The sequence below is a fragment of the Manacus candei genome, unplaced genomic scaffold, assembly GCF_025592945.1.
Source record: "Manacus candei isolate 608988 ecotype Guabito, Panama unplaced genomic scaffold, ASM2559294v1 h1tg000011l, whole genome shotgun sequence".
Classification (NCBI taxonomy): Eukaryota; Metazoa; Chordata; class Aves; order Passeriformes; family Pipridae; genus Manacus; species Manacus candei.
The window spans coordinates 21,770,931-21,786,303 of record NW_026138059.1 but is presented as its reverse complement, the minus strand read 5'-3'; the positions used below and the strand labels follow the sequence as shown (position 1 = coordinate 21,786,303).

Sequence of the window (15,373 nt, the reverse complement as noted above, 5' to 3'; positions counted from 1 at the left end):
ACAGCACTAGAATGTTGGTTTCTTTAGTGTTCTAACTCAGAAAACATAAAGGACTGGAAATCTGATCAGATACTCTTGTTGAATCAAACTCACAATAGTGAAACTGGGCAAGTGACTCAAGAATGGTTTTAATCAGCACTATTAATCCAATACCAATTGTCACAGGAAATTTATTCCTCTTAATGGCTCACTACTGAGACAGCTTTTACCACAGTGTGAAATCTGTCCCTTTTGACCACACTTAAGGTGTCTGCTCATGGTACATTTTTTTGTCTTTGTTTATGAAATTCTTACAGTAATATTCAACTAAAAAACAAAACCCCCATCACAAACCCCCTAAAATAAGTGCTATTAGTTGGGACAGTTGTCAAAGTATTTTAATTTTCAAGGGCCACTATTGATACAAGTGTCTCTTTTCAAGTTTAACTTCACATGTCCAAAGTCTTAACAGGCAACAGCTGGTTCTGACATTCTTCTGCAAACTAAGTAAGCCCTTGAGCTTCATAGAGAATCCCTGCCCAGTCTCAAAGAGTAAACATTCAACACAGAAGCATTTATGTTAACAGCATAACTCAAATCATCATGAATCCTTGCAAAAATATAATGAACGCATTTTCTTATGTTTCCAGTATTATGTAGGCCAAAATACTACTTGATTAGCTGCTGAATAAGAAAAACAATCAAATATAGTCAAAATCTGACAGTGCGAAACAAGCCTTTACATATTCCGTTTATTATTTGATTTTTGTTTTCTTTAAACAAAGCATTAAATAGTACCTGATCTTTCATTCTTGCTTTTCTTGGTAGTGTGACTGCAATTTCTGTATCTGTTGTTATACTACCTATCCTCTGTTCTATTCCACAACTGTTCTCCTTTAATGCTGCTTCCACCTTTCCTGTAGAAGGAGCTGGGGAGGAGCGGGCTGAATCTGCAGGACGAGGTGAAATGCTTTCCATTCTCCTAGTGCTGCCACTATTCTCCTCCTCATCATCATCACTAGACAAAACAACTAAACAGAAAATATTAAATTCTCAACCACTAAATTTTTCTGTAACAGAAATTTTTTTTCAAATAATAGTTTAAAAGTAATTTATATAATTGTCCTGCAGTGCCAAAAAAGTCCACATGTATCATTATATTATGCTTTTATTAATGTTTATTTGGAATCTGCTTGCAGGTGCTCTCTCCCTCATTTTTCATTTCTCACAACTAACTCTACAAAAAATGGGTATCATTAATCTACCTCTAGATGTGAAGCCATACTTTCCCTGGTTCAATCAAGAATTGACAGTAAACAATGCAACTTAAAAACCAACAAGAAAATTATGACTGAAATCATTCAAATAAGTAGGACAACGTGGTCTAATAAAATAAGCACAGAACCAGAAACATAATTTCTCCTATTCCATCCTTCCTGCTTATAAATTGAATTTACATACAGAAAGCACAAAAATTAACATTTTACAAACTGTGAAATTTAAATAGATGTGTAGTTCAAAAGAAAAGGGAGAAATTATTAAATAAAAATAAAATACTGCCTTCCCTTTGGGAGAATGAATAATGGAAATCTGCAAAGAATGCTTTTTCTAAAAACTATAAACTGTAAGTCTTTTTTAAACAAACAAGAAAAAGATTAACAAAATAATTTTTGCTTTCCCCAATCTTCATCTTTCTTGGAGAGGACCTCTGCATACAAAAAGGAAATTATTAAAAGTTCTGTCCCCCTTCCCCAAGAACATATACACAAAAAAATTCCATGCAACATCAGTATTGTAAACCTGCACAAATAGTTCCTTCATTATACCATATTCTGGGTTTCCAGCTTAGGGCTGTAGTCATAAAAAAGTACTTACTTGGATCATTTAGTTCAGACGGTCTTGTACTTCTCTGTCTTAAGCTTCCTGTAATTTTAGGATTTTTTGTCCCAGTTATAAGACCAACTTTCCCATTGTGTCGTAACATAGAATGTCCTACAACTTCATTACTCAGTAGAATATCTGCTGGACCTTTTCCAACAGCAGAACTATAAAACTTCTTTGTGCTGAACCCTGTACCTGAAGATTTTTGCCCTGCTGAATTCTGATGTATTGAAGAACGTGATAAAGGTCCCACAGATTCACTTAATGTCACAGTTTGTCTGGAGACTCTTTGCAAATCCTTTAGAGAAGCACTTTCACAATGTCGGCATTTGGTCTGATTTTCATTTGCCCTCCCACAATTTGGGCAATCAGTAGAATAATCAATCTGTTCCAAAAGGTAAAGGAGAAACACACACACAATCAGTAATTGTAAGCAGAAACATACCATTAACAAATCTTGCACTTAAATTCTGTTCAGAATGAATCACAGAATCATTTAGGTTGGAAAAGACCTTTAATATCATGGAGTCCAACCATTAACCGAGCACTGACAAGTCACCACTAAACCATATCCCCAGGTGCCACATCGACATATCTTTTCAATACCTCCAGGGATGGTGACTCAACCACATCCCTGGGCAGTCTCTTCTAATACCTGAAAACCCTTTCGGTGAAGAAGTTCTTCATAATATCCAGAGACTGAGACCATTATGTTAGCAATTACAGTAAGCAGAGAAAGTAAACATTAAAATACAGTTTGATTTCTTTTTTTTTAAGAAAATGAAAAACATTCTACCAGGAACAAACATCATTTGTGGCAATTTTTGAAAAAGCGATTAATGTTGGACAATTCGGATTTTCCTTCTTGCCTTTTTTCCCTTAAGTAATACACTGTTCAGATACATATATCCATCAGCATATATCCATCAGCAAGATCATCCAGTTATATATATTTCTGTAAAAAGTTTTGTTGTGAAATAACCTAAGGATCCACAGAGCAATGCCAAAGAGGACTCAAAGAAACCTTGTAGGTCAAAGTCATTTGTCTTTCCAAGATATTTTCTAACAGCCTGGCAAGTCATGCAGGAAAAATCACTCCTCAAGGGAGGGGAAAAAAAAACGAAAAGTAAATACATTGCTCGAGTCCATTATCTCCAAAAAGAAAACAGGACTTGAGGAATAGGAGTTCCCCAAACTTACAAGAAAGTAGGGGCTCAAAGAAAAATGTGTATCCTATCACTGCAAAGACAGAGGTGTCTTTTGTTTTTCTCACATGTACTAGGTCCAACTTAATTATGTATTACAAGTGTAGAACTTGGACTTCTAAACCTAAGGGATTCAATACTAACACATAAACTACGGAATGTGTACCAAACTGAATACAGGACACCTCTAGAGCCGAAATTTAGTGCATGTTATTGTCTCCTGGAACACTGAACTCAAAAGGCGTTAACCACTGTACTGTGAACTACTGAAGATAACAAATACCTACATCCCACCAAAACCTCTTGAAATCTAGTTTCAAAACACAGTTATCACAATCTACACTACCCCCACTCCCAGCCATGAACACGCTTCCAAGACTTCCTCAGGTGTGCGACCTTGAATCAATTCAAAACCCAAATGTAAAGACCAAAGTCATACAATGACAAAGTATTATTTTTACCAAATTTCTGCAACTTAACAAAGCTACGCATACTGTAGAGAAACAAAAAAATTCCCCAGTGTATAAAATGTATCAGAGCTTTAAAATCTGAGTGGTGGGAAGAGATATCAAGTGACATGAAAACGAGTTGTGCCTCAGTGCTGTTACCAGATGTAGTTCTTAGAAAGTTACTGCTTATCGAATTGAAGAACTTCAGTCAGACATTAAAATATTCAAGAGAAGGTACCAACTGTACCTGAAGGATCTTAGAGTAACTGTACCCCTCTACTTCAACCACACACCAAGAATTTTAAGCCAGTTTCTTTAATAACATCATATTAATTAACTAAATATGCAACAGAAATGCGTAAGGGCAGTACCAAGTGTTTCCACCTAACAAAGAAATACAGTCTGAGTTACTTTCTAATACACAAGAGCAAGCACAAGCTAAGTATATACAATAATCATAGATCTGTGATTTATTTTTTTTAATCAAGATCTCCTTACAGGAAGGTTTTCTTTGATAGTCATACAGTGTGACCTGTATGTGGGCATAATGAAACTTCCATAGTAACCTGTGAAGTTGATAAAAATAGAGAGCCTTAGAGGAATTTCAAAAATATCTTACATCCGATATTCAGAAAAGCTCCTGACAAAAACATGTTGGTTGGTTGCATCTAGACCATAGAGAATACCATTTGGATACCCAAAAGAGCTAGTTTCACTGAAAAAGCAAGTAACTTAGTAAGAAGTACTTGCATTTTTGCAGTACTTTACTGTTTTGAGTACAGAAAATCATGAAATTATCAGTCTCCAGTTTACCAATCAACCATTCAATTAAATCAGATTCTTGTTCTTTTCAAATTCTTTTTCTGTTCAAATCAAAATATAAATATTTCATGGCTAGTATTAATATGAACATTTAAATATCTCTATCATTGTAACTTTTTTTTATTTGTGTAAATCTTCCTCCCAACTCTAAGGATTTTTAAAACATTGCCTTGTTTCACCCCTTCAAAGTCTGCTTTTAAAATATGCATCAATTATTAAAGTTAACCCTTTACATGTTTTTAAAATCTAACCCACCTTTGACTGAGTTAAGCATTTTTTTGTAGCAGAAGATTGACTCAAGTCAGATTGATATGAATTGCAGTGACTTTTCTGTCGCACTTTTCTCTTTATTTCACATTCTGATTCTGAGTCTTCTGTATTTTCCATTCCACTGTCTAGGAGAGAAAAAATGCAAAAATGTTAACATTACATGCCCACTCATACGCTGTTATATTTATGATCAACTTAGTTCTTTACATACACTAACTTGAACCAAACATAAACACCTTTTTAAATTTCCAACAAACTACACTGCTTCGAGTGTCTCATGATTTGTTGTATGAGTAAGAAAAAATTCCCCAAAGTAAATTCAAAAATGTTGTTTTACTAATGCTGTCTCAGTGTCTCTCAGTGACAATTTGTATCTTGATATCTTTGGAGGAGGCTTTGGATTTGCAAGTCTATACTAACTTCATTGCAGATCAAATGGAAGGTCTGCTGCCAAATTAGGAGGGGATGTTAGATTATGCTGTTGGTAATCTTTACTACAGAATTACTGATGAATGCATTTAGAATAATTGGGAATGTTTTGTGTAATTACAATTTCACAGAATCATCAAGGTTGGAAGAGACTTTCAAGATCATCTAGTCTAACTATCAACCTGGCACCACCATAATCACCCCTTAACCATATCCCCATGTGCCACATCCAGACATCTCTTGAACATTACCAGAGACTGTGACTCTGCCACCTCCATGGGCAACTTATTCCAAGGCCTAACCACTCTTTCAGTGAAAAGATTTTTTCAAGTATCTAATCTGAACCTTCCCTGGCATAACATAAGGTCTTTACATCTTGTCCTTTCACCTGAGACATGGCAGAAGAGACTGCCCCCCACCTGGCTACAGTATCCTTTCAGGTAGTTGTCGAGAGGAATAAGGTCTCCCCTGAGCCTCCTTTTCTCCAGACTAGACACCCCCAGCTCCCTCAGCTGCTCCTCATATGACGACTTGTGCTCCAGACCCTTCACCAGCTTCATTGTCCTTTCCAGACACACTCCAGCATCCCAAAGTCCTTTTTAAAGTGAGGGACCCAGAACTGGACATAGTACTCGAGGCACAGCCTCACCAGTGCTGAGCCATCACTTTTCTAGTTCTGCTGTCCACACTATTCTTGCCACAGACCAAGATGCCAGGGGCCATCTTGGCCACCTGGGCACACTGCCAGGTATAAACCAGCAGATTTACTCCTTCAACACAAGACACAGCAGTACAGTGAATTACAGTGTTTTATACTGGGGCATTCATTTCAATACTGTAAGAGTATAGGAAAACAGAAATGAATTAAAATCTCACCCTGTGCATTTTAAGAAGGGGAATATGTTGTACAGGAGTGCCTCAATTAGATTTAAGGTAAAAGTGCTACTTATATTCCCTAGTTTAATTGCAGTCTCCATATTGGAACTTTTTTTAAGACTGTCTTTTCTTCAAAAGCTATGAATACTTTTTCAGTATACATACTGATGATCTCACAAACATCCTATCAGACCACATCTCAAAACTAAAGAATATCTTGTTTTCAAAAAAGAAACAATAAAAGGTGGGTTTTTTTCTAAGTTAACTTACTTTTCAGTAGTACTGCTGAAATTCTACTGAACATTTAACCTAAAACGGCACAGCAAAACAACTTGCCAGTGGAGATGGCTATGCAGCTCAACAGCAGGTTTACAGAGTGTATCTGTACTAACAAAGCTTAACAAAACACAAAAGTGAATTTTCTTTTCCAGTTTCACAATTTCCACACCTCAAGACAAGCTACATTTTCTCCATTGCACCTCCATCAATTTTCCCTAACAACAATATAAGACTGTGTTTCAGCTGAGGTACAGAGCAGTGCTGATGCTGCTCTTCTATTAACTCCTTCAGTGTATCAATATACCAAGTGTTTGTTGGTTACCATGTCCTATTGTTCTCATACTAACACTACTACAGAAGTTCCTCATCAATAATTCACAAACAAGCTGGAGGTCTGGGCTCAGACTGGATGATCTCCAGAGATCTGTTCCATCTCCAGTTCTGTGACTCTAAGTTTTCCCTTATTTCTCTTGTTTTTAAAGTAACTGAAGCCTAATTTAAAATTACTTATTACAAGACTGAACCGGTTACAGAAATATGTCAAAAAGGGCAAAATGCTCACTTCATGCACAAACTTGTATAAAGCCAGAATAACATGATGTAAGGCTCTAAATATATATATATGTGCACACACACACTAAAGGTTATGTAAGATTTGGCAACACACTCATATTCAAAATATTATTCTGCTTAAAAGAAATGAGAACTCTAAAGATAACTTACCCACTCCTTGTGACCGTGGTAATCTAATGTGGTCTGCCTCTACTTTCTGAAGCTGAGGTGGGTATTCTTTTCTGGAAAATTAATTAGATGTATGGTTGTTCTTTCGACAGACACCATTATAATTTAGTCACAATTATACACGAACAAAATAAACCTGAAATGTATCTGAAAGCTCTGAATAAGTAACTTCTCTCTGTTACATACTATCTGTACACTTAAAAAAGTATTGCCAGAATGCTAGGAACAGCCACAGTAAATGTCTTGGAAGTGTTTCTAATCTAAATCTCTTCTGATAATAATCAATAGTTCAGGAGTCTCACACTTGCAGACCCAAGTCTCCAAATACTGAAGCCTGCATCTTCCCCCCCTCCTCGTCATTCAAGAAATACAAGACAGATACTTTTAAAAGCCAAGAATAGAAACAAATATTATTTTAATATTAAAGTAGATTCCAAAAGTTCCACAACTTAAAAAACAGGAAAAGAAGATGCAAAACAGAGGGAAGAGATCTGACATCAAAAACTGTTCTGGCCAGAAACCAGAAAGAACAACACAGGATAAAACATAGTTCCTATATATTTGTTTTTAAAATATTGTAATTAATTTAGACAAATTACTGGATAATAAAACTTCTGTTGGTGTAATTTGCATAATAAAGATATCACATATTTTTGTGCAAATTACTGCAATATAAGGCATTATAGTAAGATTTCTTTAAGTTTCCTGAAAGATATTTTCAGTTTACATACACATGCATCAAATTATGCTACTACCAAATTAAGATTCCTGAAGTTCACTGCATCTTGGTTACTTTTTGTGGCACTTTTCTTTCTCAGTGCTTCCTCTGCCCTGAAGCTGTAGGTTACTGTTCCTGTCATAACAGAAGATGGCATGCACCTGGAACACAGGAGGCCTTGCCAACAACGTCAGCAGAAACTGGTTTTATTGGCAAGTTAAGCAATGGGCTGCAAATAGGCCACACACATCCCATCCTGCTACCTCTGATTACAACCAACAGCAAAGGAGTGAAGCACACAGCTGTAGGCAGTAACACCGCCAACTAACAGCTTAATTTTGAGGACCCATCTGAAAAAAATTTGGCTATGGCCGATATAGACTTCAGCACTAATAAAATAAGATTTTATTTCTTCCAGGACAGCATTTCCTAATGCATCAAACTATAAAAACTTTGAATTTTCTGCATTTCTAGGTAATATTTCTCAGGGTCTTCACGTATTTTATTATTAACTAACAGCTGTTGTCTGACAAGTCATAATTACCTTTCAGTAGTATTGCCTAACATGTCTTGTTTTGAACATATTCATTCTTAGAAAAATTATTTTCTAACACTGAAATTATATTTAAGAGAAACAATATTGAAACTATTTGTCATTTAATTGAAAGCAAACAATAAAGCAAATGATATGGCAGATTTAGAATACTAAAATTTCTTTTAAAATGTAGTCAACAATTCAAAGTCTCTGGACATTTCTAGTTTACAATTTTTCTTCTAAGAATCAAACAAGATTGTATTACATTTTTGACATGCAATATATATTTATCTTTTTAAGATGATAAATTCATTATTTACCATATACGGCTAAATAATTCTTTTACAATAAATCAGAATACAGTAGCATTATCTACCCCTGTCTGAATTTTATGTTAGCAGCATAGACTCATATTGATACCTATTCAATGGCCAAACACTTGCAAGAATACAGAAGAGCTAGCAAAAACTGTGTATCTTTTTTCTGCTACAATACAGAATTGTTACTCATATGGTCACAATGAAGCAGTGGAACCCAAACCTAACTCACAAAAACCAGCTCCAAATCAACTGAGGCTTCCCAGCAAAGTTTAGCATGGTTAGCAATTCAAGGTCAGGCTTGAAGTTGCTTTGAATTAGAAAGAAAAGTGAAGATGATTTCAATCACTACTTAATTTCAGATTTAATCTGAAAAAAAAATGCTTTCTTGGAGACAGTGACAGCCCTCCCACATGAAGGCAGAAACACTAAGCGCCTCCTACTAGTTTCCTTTCCTGAAAAACCCACACACAAACAGGAAGGCAGAGCCCACCACCACAAAGTTTTTACAGACTACAGCACTAAGGTGCCCCTCTCAGCACAATGCCTATTGCCATCTGAACACTTGCAGATCCATTAATACCTTCTCCAGTAAAGCACTCATTTAATTGCATGTGAGTGCAGAAACAGAATGGAAACTATGGTGGTTTTTTAAATTGAACATGACACATGCTCAACTAACATGTTGTTAAACCCTAACCAAAACTAAGTCTTCCATTTCAACAGAAGTAACTGAGAGATCAAACACCTGAACAGATCAAGATGCAAGACTACCTACATACTGTGTCTAACAGTTAAACACCCCAAGAAACACAATAACAGTTAAAACCCCCGAGAAATACAATATTGATTGCTGTTCCTACCATCCTAGCAAATACTTAAAATATCCTTTTTTTTGCCTGTTATATTTCCTAAAAATATTTATGAGATTCAGATTTTGCTTGAAGAACAAGGCTCCATTCTAAGAGGTTAAACAATTTTAGGCATCTCATTTATCTCATCCATTATAAGGACTTTTAATAACTTTAAGTACAAGGGAAGTAGACCAGTATTTGATAAAAGCAATCTCCAGAAGTAGTAAAGCATCAAACACAAAACATTAATCACAGTACCAAGAACGATCGGGCTTTTTCTGCAACAGACATGACCGAATACTGAGGCAGTCTGGATTGTGCAGAGTCATGAACTTTTGACATATCTTAACAGCTAAGTCCTAGAGTATTCTTGACCAAGCATGTTTTGCCCAGACAGAATGGTGTCACTGATTTTGTATTTTAAGCAAACATTCATGATTACTGCCATATTCCTTTACTGGTGGAATTGGACCTCAATATCTTCACGTCGGACTGCTAGACAGACCTCCATAACACCCCCTAGCCAAACTGACATTTTCACTTCATTTCTTCTCTAGAAAAACAAAAAACAAAAAAGGGGGGCAGGGGAAAGGGCAGGACCACAATTTCTGGCTATACCAGAAAGAAATAAACATTAAGAAACAGCTGAATCTGGGAATTTAGGAGACAGTGCCACCCACGATTTGGCACACCACATCAAAAAGCTTGCACCGACTCCTAACTTTGTTGAGGTGCAGGCTTACACAAGAGCTGTGTTTAATGTGCAGCCTGCCTCTTTGAGAGGCCACCTTATTCAATCTTTCCTCTGCTTCTGTATGCTACCATTTGGAGATACACCACTGCAGGCAAGCTGTTGGTTTTTACATCATTACACAAAAGAAGAGTAAAGCATGGTAAGACTGAAGCACCAAGCTGCTGAGGTAAGATTTACCTTCAGCATGTCTTATAGGAAAAACAGAGTGAAAAAGTCAAAAGCTGAAAAGAAAAGGAGCAGTACTGGGAACAGGGTTTTTAGTACACAGGTCAGTAACCCCATCCGGCCCAGAAAGTCAGGAGTTGTGGCTGTACTTATCATGAAAGTAATGTTGAAAACCACATTTAGCAGCTCCTGCCTACATCATCTTCCCCTGCTAGGACAGCAACAAAAAGCAGGGAAAGAAAAAAAGAATGCATCCAGTAGTATTGGGTTAAGAAGCAGCAGGTATCCCCATGAGAAAATTAAGATCACACCAGCATGGAATGCAACCCTTGTCTTCTATGCCATTCAGTGACACTAACTGGCTGGTGAGTTTGATAGTTCTTTTAAGAAGTAACAAAAGGCAGTAAACCAGAAAGGCTTGATTTTATTACTGAATTTGAAGTAAATTTGGAAAATCCTGAATTCACAAAGAACTGTGCTATTTTTATCATTAATGGTTAAACATTATATACACTTTTTAAACAAATCAACCTGGTATCAAGCTCATACTGCCAAAAATCACCTACATAGACAAGATATTTATAAAAACTCAGTGAATTCCTTCCTATCCACAAAACATTTCCACTAACATACAATTATAAACTACGTATGAAGAAAAACAATTGTATGGTATTTCATACTGCTAACAAAATATTAACGGCACTAAACCAGATGCAAAACAAGTGAGAAACGAGCCTGAAATGAGCAATCAAAAACCAGTGTGTCTGTTTTTGCTATACATTTTCTGTTAATTGTTTTAACATATATACTTCATGAATATACACAGTAATGCAACAAAAATCTTTAATGCTATTCAAACCAAGCTGAGATGAGAGTGAAAGTTGTTAAACAGTCTACTAAGATCGGCTTCAGAATCATTCTATTACACAAAGTTTGCTGCTTTACAAAAAGAATTAGCAGAATGCTTACCTAATTTGACATTGGTTATATGAATAGAGAGATAAAGTTCCAGTGGAAATGCACCTCAAGTTCCCGTTAACATAGCATTATTTAGAGATGAATGTAAAAGTCCTTTTTCAGTCAAAGAGAGTAAGTGAACCACAAAAACAGAGCAAAACACAAGCAACCCCCATTACACATAAGCAGATATGATTTCCTGGATTAAATATTCTTTAACTAGCATTGCTACAGCACTCAATCAGTTAATTTACTTAATGCTCATTGCCATGCTCATTTGATCAACAGTAAGCTTACCTTTCCTTTCGGTCCAGATTGCTTAAAATATGAAAAAAGAAAAAAACATATAAGATGCAAAGCCCCATATGTGTTGTACATCACTAAATGCAAAGGTTATTAAATATAAGCTATAACTGTTTCATTGTCTCTTGCACTCACTGGACTAGTTTTCAAACAAGCACTATAATTTTTTATCGCATTTTTGTAAGAGTAATTAAAACGCACAAATGTTACTTCAAAGACAGCAACAGTCAAGTGGTCTAAATAATACATTGACTTGAGTCTTTTTCAGTGTGTAAAATTCGATTAATTCTGATCTTAATCTGGTCATGTCAATTCGCTTGCAATGTAGAAGATGGTAAGACAGAATCTTAATATGTGAATTAAGATCATGCCTCATTTCCAATCACAGAATCATTAAGGTTGGAAAAGACCTCAGAGGCCAACCATTAAAACAACCCCTGATTGCCATACAAAGGATTAAAAAAAAATTATGTAAGAACTCATTTCTAACCATTAAAAAAATATTTAAAGTGTTTAATTGAGAAAAAGATTTCAGAAAGCAATCTTTAAATATTTAAGAAACCACATGCAAAAGCTAGAGAAAAATAGACAGAAACCTCTTTCTGAGGTTTGGGCTAAAAAAAAAGTCTTACAAAATATTTAGGAACTAGTTTCACAAGCATCTCCTTTAACGTAAGTTAACATAAAACGGAATGTAGCTGATGCTCACAACTCTAGTCCTCTGTATACCAAGACTGATATAAAAATAGATCTAACTAAGTATAGCATTCAGACAACCTGAAAATAGCATCTTTATGTCTCCTGTCTTCAAAATTTGCAGTATGGAATGCTGCAAGCTTTTAATCAACATGACTGTTCCTCCCAACCATCAAAAGCCTAATGACCTTCTGTCACGTATGCATTACACTAACAGTGTTCTAAAACAGAACAAATTCAAATTGTTTCCTGTTTTACTTCAGTCACACTAAACAGAATACTATTATTACAGAGTAATAAAATCTCCTTTTCACAAACAAAACACAAGAATAGAGCAAACTTTAATACTCTTGTTACTCAGAAAACGGCAGGAGTGGAAGTAAGGCAGGTAAGAATGTAGTCATGATACTACTACAGAACGCAGTATGAAAACACATTCCATCTCCATAGTGCTCTGGGAAGAGAGTAAAAGGACTTCAAAACTGAATGTGACCACAACAACTTAGACTGGGGTGCAGGTAATCGGCCAATGATGTGTGAAGGTGGGGAAAAATTGCTTCTGACAGGATCTAGCCTTCACAAACAATAAACGCTGCTTTTGTGCAGGCCACATCTCAGTTTTTAAATCCAGTCAGATTCAAACCATGTCTGCATGGAGCCCTATCCACTATCTTTGTATCCTTGGCACAGTTAAGACGAAATTTGGATTACCTCTTTATAGGTGTTGTAAAGAAACTCACTCTGAAGGAACACATACTTAATCCTAGGGAAACTTAAAGGCAGGAAATGCCTTATACTGTACACTGTCATTATATTAGATGCCTCGCTTGTTTTAAAATCCCTTATTAATATAATAGATTTAAATGAATTCTCCTTTTTACATATCACAAAGATTATGAAATTAGAACCTCGGACAGATACAGGAATTATAATAATCAGTGTCCCTACCAATTGCTTCATGCAGCTCATGCATAAAATTTGTTACACATGCTGTACATACTTGCTATTTCAGTGCCAAGTTTTACAGAATAGTCAGTCAACAGCACAAGACAAAACTATGTATCTATTAAATGAAGCAAAATAATTTGAACTAACTACAACACTAGGCCAAGCTATATCTGAAAATCTGTTTATCAGAAGTGAACAAATTTTAATTTAATCCCCAGATTCCACTGGAAAAAATATGAATAATATTCATCATAATATTACTTTGAAATATCAATTTTGTTGCACTAGAAACTTTATTTTAAATATGAGCGCAGCTGATACTCAGCCAGGTTTTAAGTTAACATGCACGTGCAAAAAACTTGCAGAAAGAGGTAAGAAATACAGTACAAATCACAAACTTCAAATTCAGCTTGACAGAGATTACAACTAAATTGCATAATTAGCTTCCCCATGTGATACTATCCCCACTCAAAAAACCCAGTATAAATAACAGAATCTGTTACATTAGTGCCAGAGACGCAAACTGCTCAGAACTAATCTAATCATGTTTTTATTTTTTGTTATCCTTTCAAAAATCTACCATAAGTTTATGTACAATAGATTAGGTTAGATAAAATTATTTCCTCCATATTGTTAGTGATCACCACACCATAACACAATTCCACAAATGCAAACAAGGAAGCCAACTCTGAGCTCTAAGGTGTTGTGGGTTTTTTCCTACGCTAATTTACAGGTGACACAATTTCCATGCTACGAGCTTTTCTGTCTCAATATATACCTATAATTTTATTCTTGGTTTGCCACTCACATTTTCTGCATATAGACCTTTTTAAGGAATCACCATCACAGCATTTACTTTTAAATTCAATTAATGCCTAATGTCAGTAAAGACTAGCAAAAAAGGATAAAAAACTCCTACACAACAAAAAATACATTAACAAAAAATATTACACATTTCATATGGGATTGTTTTGACAATTTCTTGCCTTTAAAACTCCAAAATGGTCCTAGCATTAGAGTTAATTTTCTGTTGCTAATGTAAGTGAATTACAATAACAATCCTAAAAGAAAACATACTAGAAACACTCAAGATGACTACTATCCAATTACTTCACCCAATACTCAGCCTATGTTATTGTGAGAAATACTTCTTGATAAATTTGAGAGGGGACAAAGTCATCAAAGCAAAACTACCTTTCTAATTAGTCAGCTGTGCCCAGCATCTCTCTCCAGGGACACACCCACACACTAAAATGGGCAACCTTTTATCTCCTCCCTGCCAGGGGTGGCACCTGTCCCCTTTCCCATTGGCTGGACCGCCTACTTTGCCCCAAGTCTCCCTCCCCCCCTTCATCTTCTGCCTTTTTGGCAAGTCTTTAGCATAACCTTTCCTACTGGTTCTTAACAACTCTTGCAGATGGCAAGGAACAGTCTAAACCACATCTAAGCAATAAGCAGCTACAAGCAAGAAACAAGAGTTAGCCTCTCCCCCCCCCCCCAGTCAGTCTGGCTTCAGCAAAACATTGCTTGACTTCTCACATTATGCATTAGCTTGCTTTCTGCATGTCACATGTACCAAGTCACTACCCTTTTTTTCTTCACATTACACTGTAGGGTTAAAAAGAAGCAAGTCCCATAGGCAAGAAAGGCAATCAGGCAAGTCTAATATCCCCTGAAGATTAGGAATCTCTGGAGCAGGCTGAAGAAACCTATGACACTCAACTTGGTAAGATGAATCCATCTTGACTGGCTGTTTCAGAGAACCATCTCACAACAAAGCTTAATCAAACACACCAGTATTATCAAGGTCAACATTCAAAGCAGTCTCGCATGATTATGCTTACTTCAAATCATTTTAATTAGCACTGAAGATCAAGATTATCTGAGATATCCCTCAGAATTACAAAAAAATCCAAACAAACAACCCCCACACACCAAACAAAAGCAAGCACAAACACAAAAAACAAACCCCATCAGAAAGGTAAGGGCATGTATGCTTAAAGATGTGCCATACTTTACTCAACGGAAACTTGATAATATTCTAAAAAGGACTTCATGCAAGAAAAAAAGAGCACAGGTGGTTCAGCCTAAACCACACTGATAACATAAACCTCATCTTTCAGTTTAATTCATGGCAAAAACTCTGCCAATCCTTCTTAGTCATCCCAGTCTTGCAATGATTGAAAGAAATGAGA

At 35.9% G+C, this 15,373-nt stretch overlaps 1 protein-coding gene across 5 annotated transcripts in view; it reads right to left on the bottom strand.

Annotated features, from left to right (window-relative positions):
- SENP6 (SUMO specific peptidase 6) overlaps positions 1-15,373 on the bottom strand; it is a 72,235-nt gene that overhangs the window by 24,121 nt on the left and 32,741 nt on the right. For 3 of the 5 annotated variants that reach the window (XM_051778021.1, XM_051778024.1, XM_051778025.1), the window contains 5 exons: positions 11,529-11,549; positions 6,914-6,984; positions 4,592-4,731; positions 1,855-2,245; positions 778-1,010 (listed from right to left, as the gene is read on the bottom strand). In XM_051778021.1, coding sequence (XP_051633981.1) covers positions 778-1,010; positions 1,855-2,245; positions 4,592-4,731; positions 6,914-6,984; positions 11,529-11,549 — 856 coding nt within the window. The remainder of the gene's footprint in view (positions 1-777; positions 1,011-1,854; positions 2,246-4,591; positions 4,732-6,913; positions 6,985-11,528; positions 11,550-15,373) is intronic. The other 2 variants (XM_051778023.1, XM_051778022.1) reach the window with 2 other exon arrangements.